Raw genomic sequence first — 21991 nt, forward strand, 5'->3', positions numbered from 1 at the left:
AAGGCTGTTGGTGAGGACAGAGCAAAGGCAGCCTGGTTTCCACCCGGCACGGGGCGTATCAGGGCTCAGGGCTCCTGCCCGTGTATTGTCAGACCAGCCACTGACAAGCAGCGACCCCGTGTGGGTTAGGGAAAGCCAGGCAGCGCTCCGGTCTCAGCCTGGTTGGCAGAAGGCGATATGGTAAGTCCTGTCTGTGTCGTTCAGCCATGCCGTCCTTCCCCGCAAGTAGACTCACGGAGACACTGCGGAGGGAGGAAGGTGGGCTGGCAAAGGGCCTGGGCATGCGTCTCTGTGAGTTTACTTACATGCCGTCATGCCACTCAGATGGGCAGGCCAGGCTCAGACTGTGCTAGACTCTGGCAGCTTGAGAGCGCCTGTCTCCCAGGCCGTGGGACACTCATTCCTCCCCCTCCCCTTCCCAACCACCTCCCCAGCTGCCTGTCTGCGCAGGGGGCTAGTCGCAGGACTGCGTTAGACACCTTTGCAAGGCAGGGCTCCCCTGTGCTGACTGGCGGCTGGGAGACCAGGCATGGGAATGTGGTGCTGTGTGTGAGTGAGTGAGTGAGGCTGCTGCTGCTCCAGGGACCGCAGGCACGAGGGAAACAACCACAAGCAGCAGGGAATGCGTCTGAGCAAGTGGGGATTCGCCCACGAAAGCTCCTGCTCCAGTACGTCTGTTAGGCTATAAGGTGCCACAGGGCTCTGTCGTTTTAAGCAGCAAGGAAGTTAATCAAGAGGCCAGATTCTGAGGTGATCCTGGCACTATCCCTTTCCTCCGCTCTCTGCCCCGTGTGAGCGCAGAGCAGAGTTCACTTGGCTGTGATTGGCAGCTCAGAGTGCTCCCATAAGCAGATTAGGGCTCTCTGAGCTTATCGCTAGCCAGGAAAGGAGCATTGAAAGGGGCGGCAGGAGCCTCTGTCTGGGATTTGGTGACCATTGGGGTTAGCAGTTGGTGCAGGCAGCCGGCTTTCTCCGCATGGAGAGCGTCTCCCGTTCCTGCTGCGTTGGCTAGGCTGAGGTGGCCATCAGAACAGGAGGGCAGCGGTGCCACTCATGATGAGAATGACCTTCCCTTCAAGGAAAAGGCGGCAGCCCTGTTTTTTCCTTCCCCCCATTAGCATATCAATCACCAGGATCCCAGCAGCCCAGTTAAACTCGGGCTCCGGCTAATGGAATCTTAGTGCCTGTGCAATAGATTGGACATAAAATACGGAGAGAAGCTCAGCTCAAGCCGTTATAAATATTTGAACGCTGGAGAACGTGCTCTGAATGTGGGGATTTGTCTCTCTGTTTTTTTGCTGGTTTTGATGCCACTCTGTGATTGATAGACAAAGAGTTGGACACCTCTTCCACCCCTCAGCTAACAAAGCCAAACAGGCAACGGAGGCAGGCACCAAGTGCTGTCTCGATGGGATTTGGCTAACGAGGAGCAAGGCATCCTGTCCCCACACAGGGGCACTCCATGTGTAGACAAGCCCTGAGGAGCCCTGCCATAGTCAGACTAGGAGACAGGGGCAGCTCCAGGCCCCAGCACGCCAAGCGCGTGCTTGGAGCGGCAAGCTGCGGGGGGCGCTCTGCTGGTCGCCGCGAGGGCGGCAGGCAGGCTGCCTTCGGCGGCTTGCCTACAGAGGGTCCGCTGGTCCCACGGCTTCGGAGGACCTCCCGCAGGCACGCAGGACCAGCGGACCCTCCGCAGGCAAGCCACCGAAGGCAGCCTGCCTGCCGTGCTTGGGGCGGCAAAATGCCTAGAGCTGCCCCTGCTAGGAGAAGCCACTCCTTGGAGACAGACTCCTCAGGGGGAACAGACCCTACCTGCTGTCTGGGCTCCTAACCTGCTCTGCACACGCCGGCCACTCACCAGCACTTCCCAAGTCGCCCTGCTGGAGATTTGGCTTTCTTAACAAAGACAACAGCCGTAACACAGCAGAGTTCCCCAGTTCGGGTGCCCACACCACAAAAAGGCTGCTGACAAATTGAAAAGGGCTCAGAAAAGAGCCCCAAGCGCAACTGAGGTCCAGAAAACTTGGGGATGTAGCAGATTCTCTGTCACTTGGAGTCTTTACATCAGCATTGGACATCGTCTAACAGGCCTGCACCAGCTCAGCCTGAAGTTCTGGGCTCGATGCTGGAATCAGTGGGTGAAATTCTCTGGCCTGCTGTGCAGGTCAGGTAGGTTCCCTCTGACCATAAAATGGTCTCGTCCGTCTGCACTTCAAGCGATCGTCCCCTCTGCCTTCCCATCTGGGTGCCCTGGAGAAGGCGTTTAGATCGCAGAGAATGGCAGGCAGGAGTAGTCAGACTTGTACGATGCTGCAAAGAGCCTGTTTCGAGTGATATTCCTGGCACTGATGAGCAAGGCCATTATGGGTTGTTAGCTGGGCTTTCCCCTGCCAGGAAGGCTCTGGAAACCGGGGTGCTCTGCAGAGAGGGAACCAGCATTCATTGATAGACCGGGGCTGGGCCCAGGGGTCACCTTCCGCAGCTATACTGTCCACGCAGGAAGCAGAGGAGGATGTGCAGCCTCTTAACGTAGCCTCCAGCAGCACAGATAGGACCCTCAGCTCCTGAGGTGTCTGGGCAAAGAGTTCTCTGTTCCTAAGTGCTTGGTTGAGTGGAGTTTTGCTCGGACACCTCATTCTCCTGAGGGTCCCAGAGGCACAGCAATCAATACAGTCTTGCAGGAGTCCACGGCAGCACCATACTAGGGGTATAATTGAGCAGAGGAACCCCTGAGCTGTGCCTGGCAGGGGGTGGGGGGATGTTGGATGCTGCAGGAGACCTGTTTTGGAAGTAGTCTGTGTACCAGTGAATAGCTACGAGTCGCCTGCCAATCTGAGACTGCCCTGGCGGTGGGAGCGCAAAGTGTCTGCAGAAGCAGGGGCACGGCCCACCCTGTGTGTGGTGAGAGGCTAGTTAGGAAACTAGTTTAAATTCACCTGCTGGGGTTCTGCAAAGGGGCTGATGGTCCCCCAAGCAGGTGTGGGAGGCGGATGGAGTAAGGACCCACAGATCTCCTCACCCTCCCCAATTCAAGCTGCTCTGCCTCGAGATTTGCCAGGGTGCTTGGGGCAGATTTTCCCCTGGTAAGGAGCCTCTGAGCTGGGTAGGGGCACAGGCCCGCTCATGCCCAAAGCCGGGAAGCAGTACGCACTCTCCTGGCCCTCGGCCTGCTGTGAAGTGGAGGCAGCAGCATGTCTGCGGGGAGTGGGGTGTGTGCGTGCGTGCGTGCGAGTGTGTGTGCGTGCCAGCTGGCCCTGCTGCCTGCCCGGCGCGGGGGACGGACATTTCCATGCCGGGGGTGGTTTAAGTTGACCCTGCTTATGTTACTGCTTTTTATTTTATTCCCTTAAGTGTTAAGTGACTGCTTGTGTGTTTTGCACATTGTCTGTGTGACTCTTACCCAGCCAACAGGCAGGATGGAAAGGCCAGCGAGACGCCTACCTGTGCTGCCTTGCAGAGAGGGCCCTTATTAAAGCAGCTCCTCGCGTTAGGTCCCGGGAGACGCTATGCAGAGCAAATGGCCGAGCGAACGCTGGCCTGCCTGCTTGGCCTTTGCAGCTGGTAGTGGAAGGGAAGGGCTTCCTGGAGTCTCATGGCTCCTCACTTCGCAGGCACCGCCTCTGTGGTGTCCCCCGAGACTCCATTCTCTCCCTCTGCCTTCTCTGTCCTCCCTCTGACTGTCATCCGGGCTGCTGATACTCAGCTTTGTGTGCTGTGTCTGTGCCTTTGCTCTCTCCTGGCCCACCCGTTCCTTCAGTTCCTGAGCACAACAGAATGGGCCTGTCCTCGCCGCAGGCTGCGGGTAACCTGTGAGCACCTCCTGCAGGTCGTCGTCCTTTGCTAATTCCCCTCCTGCCCCATATTCGCTTCCTTCCTCGTTCCCAGCGGGGCCAGGGGTCGTCACCTTCATAACAGGCCCCCCAGCATCTTCTGTCCCCAGCCCGGAGCTGTCATTCCTGCTGGCGTGGCTCAGAACTTACTGTTAGAGGCAGATGATTTTCACGGCCACTTCGAAGCAAAACCTTTCCTGCCCTCCCCCAGGCTGGGGATGAGGCTAGGGTGGGGTGGGGTCTGAAGCCCATTGACAGGTAACGAACAGGCTGGGCCCATTTCCAGATGTCCCCATAGCCACATCCCTGCCAGCCTCAAAAGCTCCACAGGCTCCCGTCCCGGTTCAGGATACAGTGCCCAGTTCCCTCTCTGGATTTTGTTCTAGACAGTCTTCCAAGTGTCTTCTCTCTGTTCTCCTGCTGGGTCTGCCCTCAGCTGGCCCCAGGCTCCTCTCTGCCCTTCACTCAATGTCCGTCCCCACTTCTGCTGCAAGAGCCTTCTCCTCTGTCGCTTCAGCCTTCTGGGATTTTGCTGCCTCTTCAGCTCTGTTTGTTTCACATCTCAGTTGAAAACATCTCTCTTCTCCCTGGCCCCATGTCTCTCTCTCCCCCACTCCATGCTGTTTAACGCTGTCACTGCATGAAACCCCAGCCAGCTGGGGAGGCAGTCTCTGAAATGGAGCAGTATTGTGTTGCAGTGCTGCCGGTCAGATATTCAGATACAGATTGCCCCAAACGACTTCTCAGATTCCTTTAAAGAAGGAGTGGGAGAGTCTGCAAAGCTCTCGGCTGTATTTCATTGCTACTCCAGTGCTCAGTTGGCTGGGTAAGAGTTCCCTCTACATTTTGTTTTTCCTTCCGCTCATTTCCCTTCATCTCCCCACTATCCCTAGCCCCTTCCGCCCCACCCCAAGAAGTCGAGTGTGTAAGCACCAGCTCCACTACCATCCGGGTAAGTTGGGTGCCACCGCCTGCTCAGAGCCGCAATGGGGTCATCACGCAGTACTCCATTGCCTACCAGGCGGTGGACGCAGAGGACGGCGCCAAGCACGTAGTGGATGGAATTGGACAGGAGCGCTCCAGCTGGGAGATCAAGGACCTGGAGAAATGGACAGAGTACAAGGTGTGGGTACGGGCCCACACAGATGTGGGGCCTGGACCGGAGAGCTCCCCGGTGCATGTGCGCACTGATGAGGACGGTAGGTGTCACTGAGCTGCTCCTTCAGCCACTTCCCTGCAGGTATCCAGGACCCTTCCTTGCTGTTCTGCCTAGCACTCCTCAGCCTGTGCGCAGGGCCTGGAACGTGCTCGCTGCTGGCCGGCCACAGTGGGACCAACGCCTGCATTCACTTCGGGGAGAGGTTCCTTCTCTAACACCATGCTGCAGCCTTGCAGCCTCTGCCACGTGCCCGTCTCCTGCTGCACTGGCATTTCTGTGCCTTGCGTGGGGAGCTCAGGGCAGGATAGGCAGAGTCCTGGATGCCAGCGCTGCAGCTGGCCCCATTGCATGTCCCCCATTTGATCCCCACCACACAATCCTGGGCCTGCTGGGCAAGTGAGGAGGCCACTTGCCTGGCACTTGGAGTGCAGCTCCCCTGCTCTGGCCTTCCCCTGTCATGGAAGCACTGTAGGGCGGGACCCCCCCAGGCAAAGGCTGTAGGTTAGGCCCCACCAGGCAAAGGCTGTAGGGTGGGGTGGGGTGGGCCCCCCTGGCAGCGGCTGTTCCCTCTTGCATTGTAGGATCAGGATCTAAAGTTTGCTTGTTGGCTAGAAATGCAGAAAATCAGAGAGAGGAAACAAAGTCCATTCGAGGCTCGTGGATATTGTTGGAAAGCTGCTTTCCACCCTGGCTCCCAGACAGGCCACAGCTTACGTAAATCTGTTCTTCCTCTCCAGTGCCAGAATATCCCATGTCCAGAACGCGGGATGGCCTTAAACAGAAATTGCATTGTATTAGCAAGTCTGTCAGTTATGTCACCAGGGCGTAAGCCATTCCCTTTGAAAGTGCCAGTGCTCGGAGTGACAGGAGGAACTTCCGTGGTTTCTGCTGACCTCAGAGGCTGCGCATGGCAGTGGGAGGGAAGCGGCAGAGAGGCGAACGGAGCCGTATCTCTGCATTGCCCAGCCAGCTTCACAAATTGAGACCAGACATTTTGCAGTTTCACTAAATGTGCTGCCACTGTCCCTTGTGCCTCTTCAGCTGTGGGATGTGGTGTATGGAAATGTTCATTGACTGTTTGCCTGGCTTGATGAATACATCTGTGTGTACTGCTGCCTGCATTGTTTGCTTCAATTCTCATCCAGCCGAGTCAGAGCCCAAGGGAAGCTGCTACCCTAGAAATGTCACAACAAGCTCTCCTAGTTAGTTTTAGGGCACCGTGCTTGGACATCCTAGCTCAGCTGTCAGAAATGATTTCAGATCCCTCCAACATGCTGATGCTCAGGAGATGTCCCCAAGGAAGCAATGTGAAATGCAGAACCCTGAGTGAGATGAGAACAAACTGAACCTTCCCTCTCCGATCGCAGACCCATCCCTTGCTCACATCGCTGGCAGCACAGCAGAATCCCCCCAGGACCAGATTCCTAGCAAACACTGCGCAAGCGTCTTCACCTTTCTCTCCTCCGGCCCAGGAGCTGCTCCTGCTGCGGCCTGGGCTGATGTTCTGGTACCCAGCGAGCTCAGCTCAGGGGTCTCTTGCTTTTCGCCCCAGTTCCCAGCTAGGAGCAGTGGGGGTGGGGTTCAGCTCACACGCCCGGGAAAGGAAGCTGTGGGACTCGCCCAAGGTCACTGAGTGGGTTGCACCAGGCTTGTGGTGGTAACCACTTGGCCACAGCCCCCTGCACTCTGACACCTTCGCTGGCCTAGCAGTGTTGAAACACCCGCTCCTTCCCTTCTCCGGTTTATTTAATTATCTACAATTAAGAGAGACATCTGGGGAAAAGACTGAATTGCCCTGAGGCTTCGAAGTCGTGCTTTCCTGCTGGGTAGCTGTTTCTGCCCATCTAGTTGGTTGGAATAGCAACATTCATTATTTCTGCATGTCAGCTCTCCATCCCTAATTACCTGATTGGGATGATTTCTTGCTGTGCTGGGAGTTGGGGCATATGGGCCTTTTACAGGCCGGGATCCTTCCTGGGGAAGGAAGAGTGGGTGGGGGCCCCTCAGCAGTGGGACAAGGGACCTGAGCTGTGTCCTGCAACCAGCTCCTTGGCACTCACATGGCAGCGATCCCCTCCACAGGGATGTGACTCTGCTCCCAGCTGCTTCAGCCCGAGGGAGCTTTCCAAGAGCAAGGGAGAGGCAGCTTTTTCAGCAGTGACAGCGTTCAGTCAGCGCGGGAGCAAAAAGGCAGAAGGCCGTCATGTTTCCAAAGACAGACAGGGTGTAAATAGACCTTTAAACGTGCCTCACCTGGCAAGGAAATTGGTATTTTCAGGGCACCGTACGTTTTCATTTCATTCTCCGAAAGCATTCAGCAAGCCAGGCATGGAGTGCAGGCCTCCTGGCCCCTCTCTCTGGCCGGCCTCAGTGACTGCTCTCTCTGCACTCTGGGTTGCTGGTTTGCCTTCCCATTAACCTTTTGTTGTTCTGGCCGTGTCGGTGTGGGATCTGGGCGGCGGTGGGCAGGTGGGGACATGTGTCAGTTTCAGGGCCTGCATTACATCTGCCTAGGGTGGCATGTCTGTATTTGAGCAGGGCACCCGCCCCAGGGGAAAGTAAATAGCAGACTGCAGGCGGCATCCTGGGGCCCTAGGCAAGCTGTGCTCCTGTAGCTCACAGCCTGACCCATTCCCATGGGGACAGTAGGGTTCTGTCTGGACACCAGGGAGATCCGGAGGTGCAGGGAGGTGTGTGGGGCCAGGTGCCATTCTCATGGGGTTTGAGAGGAGGCGGGGGAATGAAAGTACCGTGGTGGTGGGAATAGTGTGACCTGTGCCATTAACACTGTGTCCAATATGTGTTCTAGTGCCCAGCGCCCCACCACGAAAGGTGGAGGTGGAGTCTCTGAATTCAACAGCCATCCGGGTCAGCTGGAAACTGCCACTCTCCAACAAGCAGCATGGACAGATTCGGGGATACCAGGTCACTTATGTGAAGCTGGAAAACAATGAACCGCGAGGGCAGCCTGTTATCAAAGATGTCATGTTAGCAGAGGCCCAGGTACAGCATGGGGACCGCGGGCTGGTGGGCGTGGGAGAGTCACTATTGCTCTGCTCTGCACAAACGCCTCCCGTTTGCAGCTACACGGAGCTTCCCAGGCCAGACGTACGCTGTGATGTGCAGGACACAGGATGCAGCCAGAGGCCACTAAGTCACTGGCTAGACCCAGGGACAGACCAGGCTGATTCCCAGAGGAGACGTGTGGCTTGCCCCCTTTGGAACAGGGGTTTACTGGGCTCATGGGCTGGTGACAAGGTCAATGAGATGACGATTGCACTGGCCGTCTCCCTTCCACCCCGCTGCTCCCCTGTGGTTCTGGGGGAAAGGGGAGAGCTCAGCTGGCAGGGATTTGTTTCCTTGTAGCCCCATCCCTGCCTGTGAGAGGGACGTGCGGAGCTGGCACGTAGTGTCTGCACCTTGTCACGCAGGGAGTCACCCTTCAGAGAGCTTTAAATAAGTCTTTCCTGTCTGCTTCCTTTTGCATTGCCAGTGTTCAGCCAGGGGCAGAGCCACTTTAAGGGACAGCTCCCCAGGCAGGACTTGCTTCTTGTTTGCCCAGCATCAAACCCAGCCCCGCCTATTTGCACATTGCGCCGAGCGCCATGAAATTCCCCGTTGCCAGGCTCTGCCCATAGGGCTCCAGCCAGCCATGCCCATTTACAGCTCTGCTTTCGTAAGGTGAGACTCAACCTGGATTTACCTTTGGAAACACAAAGGTAAACAGAGCAGGCAGGTCTGAGAGGGCTGGGCAGGAGTGAAGAGGTGAGGCGGAGCTTGGGAATGGATTTCCCTCCCTGTGTTCACACTCACTCCATGCTTTGGGCTGCCAGGAGACTCCTGCAGTGTATTCCGTGGGCGGGCCCTCACCCTGGTCAGCCTAGACTTCCAGCACAAGGAAAAGCAATCGCCCCTCCCTGGGAGTAACTTTCCTGGGGCCAGGGAAGTCTTCAGAGCCTCGCCTGAGGAGAGTCCCGAGCCCTGCACGGGATGGACCAGGGCCATTCTCTGCAAATCCCCAGCTGCAAGTGACAAGTGGCCAATTCAGACCTCGCCTGCTTGAATCAAACCCAATATAAACACTGGAGAGCTGCAGCCATTAATTGATCCATCTCCTGAATGCAGCTATGAATCATTTACACATTTCTCAGCAGGAAGCACAGTGCTCTGAGCAGGTTTTTTCCCACTCAGGCTTTGGCTACACTTGCATTTCAAAGCGCTGCCGCGGCAGCGCTTTGAAGCGCTAAGTGTAATCAAAGCACCAGCGCTGGGAGAAAACTCTCCCAGCGCTGTCCGTACTCCACTTCCCTGTGGGGAATAACGGACAGCGCTGGGAGCGCGGCTCCCAGCGCTGGGGCTTTGACTACACTGGCGCTTTGTAGCGCCGCAATTTGCAGCGCTGCAGAGGGTGTGTTTTCACACCCTGCTGCAGCGCTGCAAATTTGTAAGTGTAGCCAAGCCCTCAGACTCTGAAGGATTAAACCCAGTAGCATGTGGAAAAGGACAATGTAAAGGAGAGGAAATGGTCTGAGAGCTCACTGAAGGGCTGGACGGAGCACTCACTGGGGTTTCACATGCTTCTTTATTTGAATACGTAGAAAAGCTGCCTAATGGCCTTTTCTTTTCCCACGAGAGCGTCATCTTCATGCTGTAGCTTGACCAGTTTATTTAGCTTGGGGCTCATGGGTTAATGCCAGTTTTAGACCAAGGCAAGCATGATTGCTCGCGTAGTTGCCTTCAGAACCTTTCCTCTTCAGCCGCTCAATCTCCTTTTCATTTCTTGCTCGTTTCCTAGACACTGGGGAGTTTAGAGAGAGCAGCTCTGGTCTCTGGAGCCCCCTGCTAGCTCACTGCAATGAGGGTAGATTCCAAGGCTAGAAACTTTCCGATGAGTATCCAACTCCTGTCAAACGTTCCCTAAGCTCCTTTGTGCAGGGATGTGTCCGTGTCCCTGTAGGAGGGGTAAGCCCTGCTATGTGTGTGTCTGAGGCCATGTCGGTATTTCACAGCACCTGAGCAGCTGTTCCATAGCCAAAGATGTACAAAGGGGGTAGGTAGTCCTCGTTAATTAACTGTCATCTTGTCTTGCTGAAAGACTTACCCATCATAGGCCTTGGGCACCCAGGGACGGTGTTGGTTTGTCCCAAGTTTTTTGGTTTGTTTGTTTTTCACACACAAGTTGTGGTCAAGCAAGCAAGTTTCAGGGTTTTTGGCCCTGTGGAGCGCTTGTCAGTCTTTGACATTATGTGGAAAGTTCATTGCTAGCTGTGGATTCTCCCAGGTACTTCTCCAAGCTACAGATCATGCCAGTCCCCTCCATTTCAGGGAAGTCCCATGGAGTGAAATGAGAAGGGAAGCTAAGGCAAGCTGGTAATTGCCATGAGGAGTATTGCTCCTCAGGAACCAAGTGGCTGCAGAGATGAGCTGATAACTTTGCAAGGAGAAGTCTTCCCATGAGTGATTAGGAGAGAACTTTTCCAGCACTGTTTGGGGCGCCAGCAAGGAGGAGCTACTGATCACTGCTTGTGCAGGAATGTTAGCTCTCCAGGTGGACAGGACACACGAAGAGAATTAAACTGATGGCATATCTGGGGTCAGAGAGGAAATTTTCTTCCGGCCATGTAGGCAGGGCCCCTCTTGGATGATCTGCAGGTTGAGAGTGGGCATAGTCTACCCCAGGGGTTGGCAAACTATGGCCCATGGGCCGGATCTGGCCCCTCAGGGCTTTGGATCCGGCCCGCGGGATTTTCCCCCATGGCGCCACGGACCCAGCGTTGCTCTCAGAAGCGGCCCTCGGGCGGGGGGGCAGAGGGCTCCGTGTGTGTTGCCCTTCGCGCCTCCAGGCACCGCCCCCCGCAGCTCCCATTGGCCGGAAATGGGGAACCGCGGCCAATGGACGCTTCGGGGAGGTACCTGGAGGCGCGAAGGGCAGCACACGCAGAGTCCTCCGTCCCCGCTCCCCCAGGGCTGCAGCGCTTCCTGGAGCGGCGTGGGGCCAGGTCAGGCACCCCAACCCCTGCCCTGAGCCCCCTCGTACACCCGGCACCCCTCCTGCACCCCAAGCTCCTGCCCTGAGCTCCCTGCCACACCCTTTCTGCACCCCAACCCCTGCCCTGAGCCCCCTCGTACACCCAGCACCCCTCCTGCACCCCAACCCCTGCCCTGAGCCCCCTCGTACACCCAGCACCACTCCTGCACCCCAACCCCTGCCCTGAGCCCCCTCGTACACCCGGCACCTCTCCTGCACCCCAAGCTCCCGCCCTGAGCCCCCTTGTACACCCGGCACCCCTCCTGCACCCCAACCCCTGCCCTGAGCCCCCTCCTACACCCCACACCCCTCCTCTGCCCCAATCCCTTGCCCTGAGCTCCTTCCTGCACCCCGCACTCCCTCCCGCACCCCTACCCCTGCCCTGAGCCCTGCATACCATTTCCCCACCCAGATGTGGCCCTCGGCCCAAAATGTTGGCCCACCCTGGTCTACCCAGTCTAGGCCCTGCAGTGGTATAAGACGTTGCTGCTAAAGCTGACTCCAAACTAGTCCCTGTTTGAAGCTGAGAAAGACCGAGGGAGTAACTGGAGCCGAAAGGCAGAATAGAGGGGAATGGAGATGTTAGTTATTCAGATAATAGAGAGCCACGGTGATCCAGAACCAGTTAAGCTGTGCAGGAAGCCAGCAGCGAGGCAGCAATCCTGGTGCCGGAGAGTGTTTCTTTTCCTTTGCCAGCCGCCTTCCTAGGGACTGTAACTGGTTGTTCGAAAGGTCCTGTGGTGGAGTCGAGGCCTCTCGTCTGCCAGGGCTATGCTGTGACTGATTTTCCCATCAAAGTTCCTTATATTTAAGTAAATGTTTAGTCTGTGCCCTCACCCCCGACTGGCAGACAGCAGGGCAGAGCGGCGTCTGGCCTTGGGGAAGACCTCACAGATAGTGACAGGTGCTGCAGTATCGCAGACTTCGACCTGAGCACAACCACATGGCTGGGCCGCATCTCCCAAATGGGCTCTGCTGGTGGTGCAGGAGATAAGCCAAGGCTGGATGCTGGCAGGGGCTGCTCTTATCCGCCACGCTGGTCTCGCGAGTGGAGGCTCCCGACTCTGCGCTGGCTTTGGGAGACCCCACGAGAGCACGGAAGGAGAGCAAGCGACTTGAAGCAGAACAGTTTCTTTCACTTGTGCTGGGTCTGTGGCTCCTGAGTCCTCGTGGGCTCCATACACAGTCTGAGAGAGTGTGATCCTGCTCCATGGAGCTGGGAGTCCTGTGGCCGCCAGAGCTCGCTGACTCCAGCTTCCAGAGCATATGGGGAGCCCCACCCACATTCATAGGGTACCCTGCCCCCAGGCAGCAGCCCTTCCACTCCCTGTGTGCTCCGTGAGCAGTAACCCCGTTCTTCCCTTCCTCCTGGGCAATCCTGAGCTCGTGGGTGGATCCGTGACCCTTCCTCACCTCCCCAGTTGCCACGAACTGACCCATTACGCTGCAGATCCACATAGGGAGCCAAGGTGGGAGCAAGCGGATCACACCCGGAAGGCGACAGGACATCGGCCCCCATCTATGGGCTCAGATTCAGCCCGGAGAGAGGGAGCAGCTCACGCCGCTGTGGAGATGGGCCGTCTCTGTCACTGGGGCACTTCCAACGTCTCTGGCCCTCTGCTCTCAATGGGCCCTCGCCAGACGTGCTGGCCCTCTGCTACTCGAGGAGGCTTTCCCAGAGAGCTACCAGCTGGCCACGCTGGGAGGGAAGAGAACTGGCTGCCGCTTCGACTGCTCCGTTCTGTGCTTCAGCCATGGAGCACGTACAGTCCCAAGGGAGAGGCTGAGGGTGGGTGTCACAAACAGCCATGCTCTGTCCATCTGGCCGGCATTCACAGACCAGCCCAGTGCATGTCCTGCCAAGCTTCTCAAAAATAGCAGAGGAATGAAAACAAGTTCTCTGTGAGTAGCGTGCCTGGGAAATTAGTGAGCCCCGTTCCCTGTGCCCTCCCCTCCGCCCACCCCGCACAAGCATCAGCAAGAAGCCCCGCTGCTCTGCCCGTAGGGTGATTTGCAGAGACCCCTTCTGAAGCCTCCCTTCCCCTGTCGTTAGTCACCTGGCTTGGGAGGAAGACTCAGTGCCCTGCTTTCAAGAATGGGGCAAAAGTGAAAAGCATCTGCCACGAGGAACTCTGGAGCAGGAGGTGATGCAACAGGCTAGACCACTGGGGCCTCTCTTCAGCCCGAGTTCTGAGCAAGCGCTGCACGTAACGGGGATCTCACTGTCACCACTGCATTCAGCGGACAACGAGGGTCAAAAATCTGCCTTGCCCAAGCGAGCTAGTCGAGAAGGGCCCTAAGTCCGTGCTCAGGGGGGCAACTGTTTCCTTGGAGAGGGACATAACTGCGACGCACGGTGCTGAAGTGCGAAATGAAATGTCGTCAGTGCATTGCAGCGGCCATAAATACAGGCTGTTAGCTTTAGCACGTCCCTGTGCCATCCTGCCTCCTGCATGCAGCACCATCTGAATCCCGTTGATCAAGGCTTCTGCCTTCTCAAGATCAATTTGTCTTGCTCAGCACCTTAACCACTTACGAGGTAATTGAGCTGGTTTAGGAGGGAAATGTTTTTATCTGCAGGTGATATTTTCGTAATGAAACTGAATTTATAACTGAGTCTGTGCCCAGGCGTGGCGTCTCAAACATGTTCCTACAGGATCTAGCCCCACTCTCATCTGAAAGAAAATTGCAATATGCAGAAGATGTAAATTTAAATGGCTCCATCATGGTAAAAATTCATCCTCAAATCTCCTGTATCTCCTGTATGCAAGTATTGCATGTACATGGTTGGCTTATTACACCCCCTCCGTGTGGTGTGAGGAGGTTAGTGGGGGCACCGGCCTTCAGAATCTGCATCTGCTCCATTGTTCAGCACATAGGCATGGGGTTGGCGGCTCGGTGGTGCTGCTGCAGGTGTTCTCGGTCGGATTCTGGACAAACTCCCAAGTAGTATTTGGGATGGTGCTTTAATCAGGCTTCATAACCTGCGTGTTCTCCCCTCCTGCCAGAGGCACAGTGCTTGGAGCAGGAATGGATTCCTGAAAGGAAAAGCTACCAGTCCTTTGAGCCTTTCTCCAGCAAGATTTTCGTCAAGCTGTAGGGCAATGGAGTGACCTGCAGAGGTGGTCAGCTGCAGACTGCGCACTTCACCCAGCTCAGGATGGTTAGTGCAGGTAGAACTTGAGCCAGGAAGAATGTAATTACTCGAGTTGGAGTGAAGACAGAACACTGGAGATAACACGCAGACCTTGTGAAAGAGGATCTTTAATGATGGCATTTGGTCAGGACCTTGGTTTTATATGACATCTCTGGGGATGACCTGACCTCTTCCTTGAAAGAGACTTTTAAGATGGTTTATGGGCACAATTTTAGTTGCAGTATAATGCCATTCTGTAGGTGCAATATAATAGAAATTCAGAGGAGCAGTTTAGCCAATAGCTGATTCCCACTGAATTCAGAGATTAAAACAGTAAAACGCTGAAGATGTGCCAGGCATTTTAATACTCCAAGGTTCTACGAGAGCCCCCGTCATTCAGACACGGCCCAGTCTGTGAGAGCACCTCAGCTACCTTGTGGCTCTGCTAACGTTAGCTCTTCAGGGGCATCTGCAGCTCTCCAGGCCCATTGCAAACATGAACGGGGCTTCGGGGTGGGAACCCTGCCTGTTGCTGGGGGCCGGGGGTGAGGCGCAGAGCTCACCATAAATGAGCCTCAGAGCGAAGAACAGAACTCTGATTCCTGACTCTAGTTCCTGTGCGTTAACCACTAGACAATGCTGCTTCTGCGCAGACGCCGTAACTCGTGTCACTTAATGCACTGCCTTAGCCAAAGGAACCTTGCCACGATCTCCGCTGTGTGCAGCCTACCAGAACCGAGCTGCCGGCATGGACAGTGGTAGCCTAGCCCTGCCCGAGGTTTAGTGACCGAGAGGCCATTGGATGTCTTGCCGGCTCCCGTCCATTTGTAGCGGTTAGCAGCGATGGGTGCGCTCTCCCTAGGATGGCAGGTGAGCCATCCCTAGGATGGCGCGCGCTACAGGACACGTTTCATAGCCCTGCCTGCGGGGAGCTCTTCCTGCCCAATGTGCATCTGCCACTTGCCGTTCTGTTGTTACACAGTAGGGGGCGTTGTTCACATCAGGATTTCTCATCTAAGTGTTCAGCAGGTTTGATGCTCTCGTTTCCCGGCTTGCTCAGCCTGCGACTTCGTGTGAGCTGGGGGCCTCCTTTGTACGCTGCGTAGGTGAGGTGGGGCGTGTAGCTCAGCTTTGTATTAGCCCGCCCCAAAGTGCCTCCACAACATAAGAACGGCCATTTTGGGTCAGACCAAAGGTCCATCTAGCCCAGTGTCCTGTCTGCCGACAGTGGCCAATGCCAGGTGCCCCAGAGGGAATGAACAGAACAGGGAATCAAGTGATCCATCCCCTGTCGCCCATTCTCAGCTTCTGGCAAACAGAGGCTAGGGACACCATCCCTGCCCATCCTGGCTAATGGCCATTGAGGGACCCATCCTCCATGAATTTATCTGGTTCTTTTTAGAACCCTGTTAGTGTCTTGGCCTTCACAACATCCCTGGCAAGGAGTTCCACAGACTGACTGTGCATTGTGTGAAGAAATACTTCCTTTTGTTTTAAACCTGCTGCCTGTACATTTCATTGGGTGACCCCTAGTTCTTGTGCTATATGGAGGAGTAAATAACACTTCCTTATTTACTTTCTCCGCACCAGTCAAGATTTTATAGACCTCTATCATATCCCCCCTTAGGCACCTCTTTTCCAAACTGAACAGTCCCAGTCTTTTTAATCTCTCCTCAGATGGAAGCCGTTCCATACCGTGAATCATTTTTGTTGCTCTTCTCTGTACCTTTTCCAATTCCAATACCTCTCTTTTGAGATGGGGCGAACAGATGTGCACACAGTATTTACGATGTGGCCGTACCATGGATTTATATAGAGGCAATAGGATATTTTCTGTCTTATTATCTATCCCTTTCCTAATGATTCCTGGGTGGTGGCAATAGGGGAAGCCCTAGTGAAGATAGGTCTCTAGGCAGCCAGCATTGTCCAGAGCAGGACTAGATGATCCATTGATTATAATGTTCAGACCTTGTCTATATCAGGGCTCCCCGATTGCTAGCACCAGTGGAGTTGGCAGAAAAGGCTAGTTGTAGGCAAGGCAGGAGAGAGAGAGGGGCCCAGAGACCCCTGTCTGCAGAGTTAGCAAGTGGTCACCTCTCCATGTTCATGAGAGGGAAGCTGCTTGGCCTTGCTTTGTATGTGTTCTCTCAGCCCTGCTGCACAGGCTGGCTGCATGTAGGGGATTGCACTGTATCCATGTCTGTCCTTGGATACAGCCTGTGCTGAGTGATCCTCCTGTGTGTAAGTGTTATAACCCATACTCCGCCCTGCTAACCCAGGCTATTGTCATCTCCCTCACTTCCTAGATGTCCTCCCTTAAAATTCTGTCTTCATTTTTCTCTCCTCCTTCCTTTCTCCCCCATCAGTGGAGGGCTGAGGACTCCATCGACCATGTAAGTACCACTCCTGTGTGTTCTCGTTTGGATCAGAGGGGTCTGGCAAATCGATGTATGAATTTTGTAGACATAGTGCTGTCAAAACATCCCTTTCACTCCCTTAATGAGGCTGGAGAGTTGCACTGTGAAGCCTTCCACAAGCAGCAAATCCAGAGAAAATTGGCATTTAGATTGCTGCTAAATGCAGAAAAGCAATTGACATTTTCTATAATCTGTGTTTCCAGCTTGTTGCGATGCAATTTTAGGCAGACTCAAGTGATCAACTCAGGAGGTGCATCCTACTCTCTGCGGTAGTTGGCTCAGCTAGGTGTATGGTAAAATCAGATATAGAATCTTTAAACCTCATTGATCCTAGTCATGAAAAATAACCTACACGCTCAACCGTGGCCTTTGGCTGAAACAGAGACTGTAATAGGAAAACAATCACATGTAAACAGTTAAATCCAATTTTTCCCAAGCAATTTTGAAATATAAATTTGGAGGAACAAACTAGAAAATGACCTTTTTAGAGTCTGCAATTCAATTACCCCCCCACCCCCGGTGGGGTTCCCAGGCCCAGTCCCTTTCTCCTGCTGTTTAAATGGAGGAGTTTTCCTCGGAGTGGTTTTGTGATGACAGCCCTATGTTTCCATCGTGTAATCATCTCTTCCTTGCTCCATCCCTATCTTCCTTCCCCTCCCCCGCTCCCAGTGGCATGAGACCTTGCACGAGAATTTCTCTTTGCATGGGTTTGGGAGGAGTTAATCCTCGTGGGCGGTTCCGAGTCTGCAGGTGCTCTGTGGGCACCAGTTTCCTGTGCACTTGCTCGCTCACACAGGTGAGGAGTGGAGAGGTGGGATTTCGCTCCTGCTCTGATTTTGGTGTCGTTCTTGTTGGTGCTTGTTGATTTGTGTCTCTGGCTTGGCTGGTTCCACAATGACAATCAGGTGGCTTGAGTGGAGTATGGCTGGGCAGGCAGGTGGGTCTGGTGTTTGGGAGACCAATTACTGGGCGAGCAGCAACGATTCCAGAGCGAACAAACAGAAGATCCCTTGAAAGGCCTTGAAGGAATCCCTGGAAAGTAGACACAAATCCCAGGAGGCATCGCATCTCCCCACCCCCGCAGTGCCAGTCCTACCCTGGCCCCTTCGCACATGATTCACCCTCCTTTGCCGCCCTGGCCCGTTATCCCTTGTGTTTTTCACCCCGTCGTAGTGCATCTCTCGGCCCCTGGCCGAGGGTTGGGTCTGAAGAACTGAGCCCGTGGCTGTGGCACGGCAGAGAACGGGGTCTGTCCTGCATGGCCCCGCTCAGCTTGGGGATTCAAGGGGGGTTTTGCCTTTCCAGGAACGTCCCTATGTTGTCCAATAGGCAACATGGACGAGAAGTGAGGGAGGGGCTGTGGGGGGTCTGACAGGCTTTGGTGGAGGTAAATCCGTGGCCCCTGTGGAGTGGGGATGCAGAGGGAACGCACCAGAGGCCAGGCTCTGTCCTACAGAGGTCATTAGTGTGCGCTGGGGTCCCTGCTACCGCGCTCCCTGTTCGCCTCTTAGCCAGGACAGCCTGCGGGGAGCTCAGCAGGGTGTTACGGGGGGCTGTGCTTACCAAGGCAGAACCCGGTCATAACGTCAGTGACAGCCGTGTCCTAGGGGTCGTTTTCCTCAGCCTGTCCGCAGAGTCTGAGAGCCAGTCCCAGGCCCTTCGTGGGTGGAGCCCCATCAGCTGGAAGGTGGGCGTGCTCGGTTCTTGGAGTTCAATGTGCCTGGGGGGCTCATACCCTCCCGGTGTCCCGGGAAGGGTGGAGCTGGGGCGGGGGCGGGGGGGTGCACGGCAGCGAGGCATTCTCAGCAGGAGCTGTGACGTTCTGAGCACGTCCTCCTCTCCAAGCCTCAGTTACTTCACTGCTAGCAAGGCCTTCCCTCCACCGCCAGCAGCACAGCGCTTCCGTGGCTGGGCTGCGGGGCGGCTGTTGGACTGAGCTGGAATGATCCCAAGTTCCTGCCCCCGGCCAAGCCCACCTCGGAGAACTTGCCCCCCCTTGCGTATACATAGACCCTCCCTGGCAACGATGGTGCAGCGGCGTTTCAGCCTGGGGAGGCCAAAGCAGCAATGGCCTGACGAGCCCCTCTCCTGGAACGCAGCGGCTCCCCCACCCTGGGTTGTCTCCCAGGAGTTCCCAGCAGGATTCCAGGCTGCTTCAGATTCCAGAACCAGCCCCACTGAGGGTTGCACTGATGTACCCCAAGCTGGCCTTCTGCTTTTGTTGGTGGCTTTGATTGTTGTGATCCTCTCGTGCTTGCTGGCAGGGTCCTGGCTGTCCCTCAGGGCTTTGCCTAGAATGCAGCTTCCAACCCCAAACTTCCTGGAAACAGCAGCTGTGGAGGCAGGAGTGAGGACGAGGCTCAGGGGAGTTACTCATAGCAGGGTAGGGGTGGGCCTCATGCCCTCTCAGCCTCGGTTTCCAGGCAAGTTTGCACAGGTCTGGTGACCGCTTTGGGTACAGGCACAAAACCCGGAGTGTCGGAGAGGTGGCATCTTCGTGAGAGAGGGCAAGTGAGATGTTAGAAATGGAACCGCTGGAACGAATGTCGTCATCGTTCCATTAACGCCGCACAGGCGCGAGGTTAGAGACCTGCCGGGGGTGTGATGAACGAAACAAAACCAGCCAACATCAGTGCGTTTCTGGCTGAAACCCTCCTTCCTGCACCCCAAGCAGTAACAATATTTGTTGTTTCTTGCTTATTTTCTGCTCATCTTATGAATGGTCCCGCAGGAAACCATCATAGGAGGCCTTCTACCTGAAACCACCTATTCCGTCACCGTCGCAGCCTATACCACCAAGGGAGATGGTGCACGCAGCAAACCCAAAGTCGTCACTACGACGGGGGCAGGTGAGTGGGTGGTGCTGCTGGGTGGGTTTATGGGATTCCTTGGGACCTGGCACAGCTGATACTGCTGAGGACGCACGTTTGGAAGGAGTGGGCAGGCTGGGGAATGTCATGGGGATTTGTACTTCTGCAGTGGAAGCAAAGGATGAGAGTGCTACCTGCATCCCTTACGCACAGGCCTTCCATGTGGATCAGTTGTGCAGGGTTTACACAGAGCAGAGGTGCAGGTGGGAAATGGACAGTCACTGAGAGGGCAAAGGGGGAGAAAAAGCAGCTGCCCGTTAGAAGAGATCTATGAAAACCTCTCAGCCTTACCGCACCCCTCAGCCCAGGGAGTAGGGAAGGGAAAGCCAGGTCCTAGACACCAGGCCTCACCCCGCCTCTGAAATGAAGTCCTCACACAGCTTTCTGATGCACGGACATCTGATTGGGGCAGTTGGAGGGATTAGCCACAGTGGCTGTAGTGCCTCCTGCAACAGCCTTCGTTGTGCTGAAGGGTTGAGAGGCAGTTAGAAGTGGGTCCAGCCCATTTTTGATGCTGCACTTCTACATGTAAATAGAAACGCCCAGCTTAAACCAACACCTCTGCTGCAGAAGTGCAGCAAAATGCCATATGCAGTCTCCAGATCCTGCTGAATCCAGCCAGAGTTTGTTTCCAAAATTCTACTGTCTAAACAGACATGTGTATCTAGTGCGTGCCCAGAAGAACCCGTGCCCTGGTTCAGGGACACCACGAGAACACGTCAGGCACTTGGCTTTTCTCTGGGAACATGATGGGAGCAGCTTTGGGTTGTTCTTGGGAGAGAGGACCAGCTAGCTGGCATTGCCTAGTCATTGATTTTTGGATCACTAGCCCTGTCCTCCACGTGATAGTCCTGCTGTTCGGCAGACTAACCCCAGGCATAGTGTTTATCGCTCATTATAATGGGAATGCATTTTGCATGAACTGGAAATCTGAGTTCCTGGTGCATTTAACCCAGGAACAGCTCTCTCTCCATGCTGCTCCAGATGGCACCAGGATAACTCCAGAGGTCATTTCCACTGTCCGCATCTCAGCTGCGCTGTCCCCCATACTGCACTAGGACGTACGTTCTGAGGAGTTAACACAGCTGTCCTGCAAACAGGAGAAGCTTCCTAACCATCCCACTGCTACACCGTAAACTGCAGCAGATTGTCCCTGCTCGTGATGCACATTTATAGATAACGATATGTTGAATCAGCTTTGAAAAATCATCTGTCCCTAACTCCTGGCTGCTGTTAGCAATTGTGTTGTGAGGTCGAGTAATGGAGAGAGCGACATTAGCAATGTATATTGAATTATATGTGCTTAAATAGTAACAGAGTCCCCTCCTACAGCTTTGTCCAGCTCCTAGGGACCTCAGAAGGGAACAGTGTTGTGGGCCTCTGAGGGCAGAATTGGGCCAGAACACCATCAAATACAGTGTCTGGTTCATTACCACCAGGACATGATCCCACTGATTAGGAATGTTTTGCGTGTCAGTTGGATTGTATACCAATCTGATCTGCTTCGGAATGGGGACGCCCTTTGTGTAAGTAGTGGGGAATCCAGGTATTAAATCCTTGATTCCAAACTAACAGTTCTTAACCTGTGAAGGCAGCAGCCCTTCACTTGCGCAGCATGAGCAGAATTTCAGTGGCTTGTGTGACAAAGTGGGAACGTTCTTACTGTGTTCTTTGAATACTGAGTGGGGAGTATTAACCTGGGAAGGTTGCAGGGGAGTTTTGCCGGGACTGGCTGCATTGGGGGATGGGAGCCTATCCTTGAGGGATGAGACCTGAGCATGTAACATGAGAACCCAGGACGGGGGTTGGAGGCCAGGTGACACCTCTGCCCGGGACACTGCACAAAGGCTGGGGGAGGAGCTGGGGGGAGGCTGAGTGAGAGGCTGAAGGGAGGTTCAGTTTGGAGCTGGCTGGGGAAATGGAGGGGTTCCCAGCGGGGCTGTGGTGTCTCTGGGGCCCCCAAGATGGACCTGCCTGAGGGGGGTCCTGTTGTCTGTACCTGCAAGACCTGTCTTGAACTGTGTTCCTGTCGTCTAAATAAACCTTCTCTTTTACTGGCTGGCTGAGAGTCCTGGCGAGTCGCAGGAAGCCGGGGGTGCAGGGCCTTGTCTACCCCATCCTCTGTGACAACTTGACTGCTGCTGCTCCCCAGTCACATCAACATTCACGTCATGAATTGGTTCATCAGCTAAACCAAAATGTATTCTGACTGCTAACAGCCCCCCCCCCGCACCACTTACTGCCTCTGCAGATGGTACAATTACAAGGTTTGGGGATGACATTTTTCTGCATTCAGATAGATCAGGATGCTGGGTATGGGGTTTAGTGCATCTGTTGCAACACAGTACATCAGGGTCCAGGTTTTCCTGGTGCTATGGCACTTGTCTGCAGAGAGGTACCATTTGGAGAGGTCCACGGAAAAACGTGGCTGAATCCAGAATGATCTGAGAGACAAATACGGGGGTTTGAGGTGTAATCAAGCCATTGTACATCAGGGTCTGGATTTTTCCATTGTAATGTCAGCTGCTGCATTCATTGCCCATTTAGACAG

The 21991-nt window shown here is 55.0% G+C and overlaps 1 protein-coding gene across 7 annotated transcripts in view; it reads left to right on the forward strand.

Moving 5' to 3' along the window:
- The window catches only part of PTPRF (protein tyrosine phosphatase receptor type F), a 411971-nt gene that overhangs the window by 331104 nt on the left and 58876 nt on the right, over nt 1–21991 (forward strand). For 2 of the 7 annotated variants that reach the window (XM_045026633.1, XM_045026635.1), the window contains exons 11-14: nt 4724–5029; nt 7799–7992; nt 16520–16546; nt 19302–19419. In XM_045026633.1, the coding sequence (XP_044882568.1) occupies nt 4724–5029; nt 7799–7992; nt 16520–16546; nt 19302–19419 (645 nt within the window). The remainder of the gene's footprint in view (nt 1–4723; nt 5030–7798; nt 7993–16519; nt 16547–19301; nt 19420–21991) is intronic. The other 5 variants (XM_045026634.1, XM_045026636.1, XM_045026638.1 and 2 more) reach the window with 3 other exon arrangements.

The sequence above is a fragment of the Mauremys mutica genome, chromosome 8, assembly GCF_020497125.1.
Source record: "Mauremys mutica isolate MM-2020 ecotype Southern chromosome 8, ASM2049712v1, whole genome shotgun sequence".
In the NCBI taxonomy this organism is placed as follows: Eukaryota; Metazoa; Chordata; order Testudines; family Geoemydidae; genus Mauremys; species Mauremys mutica.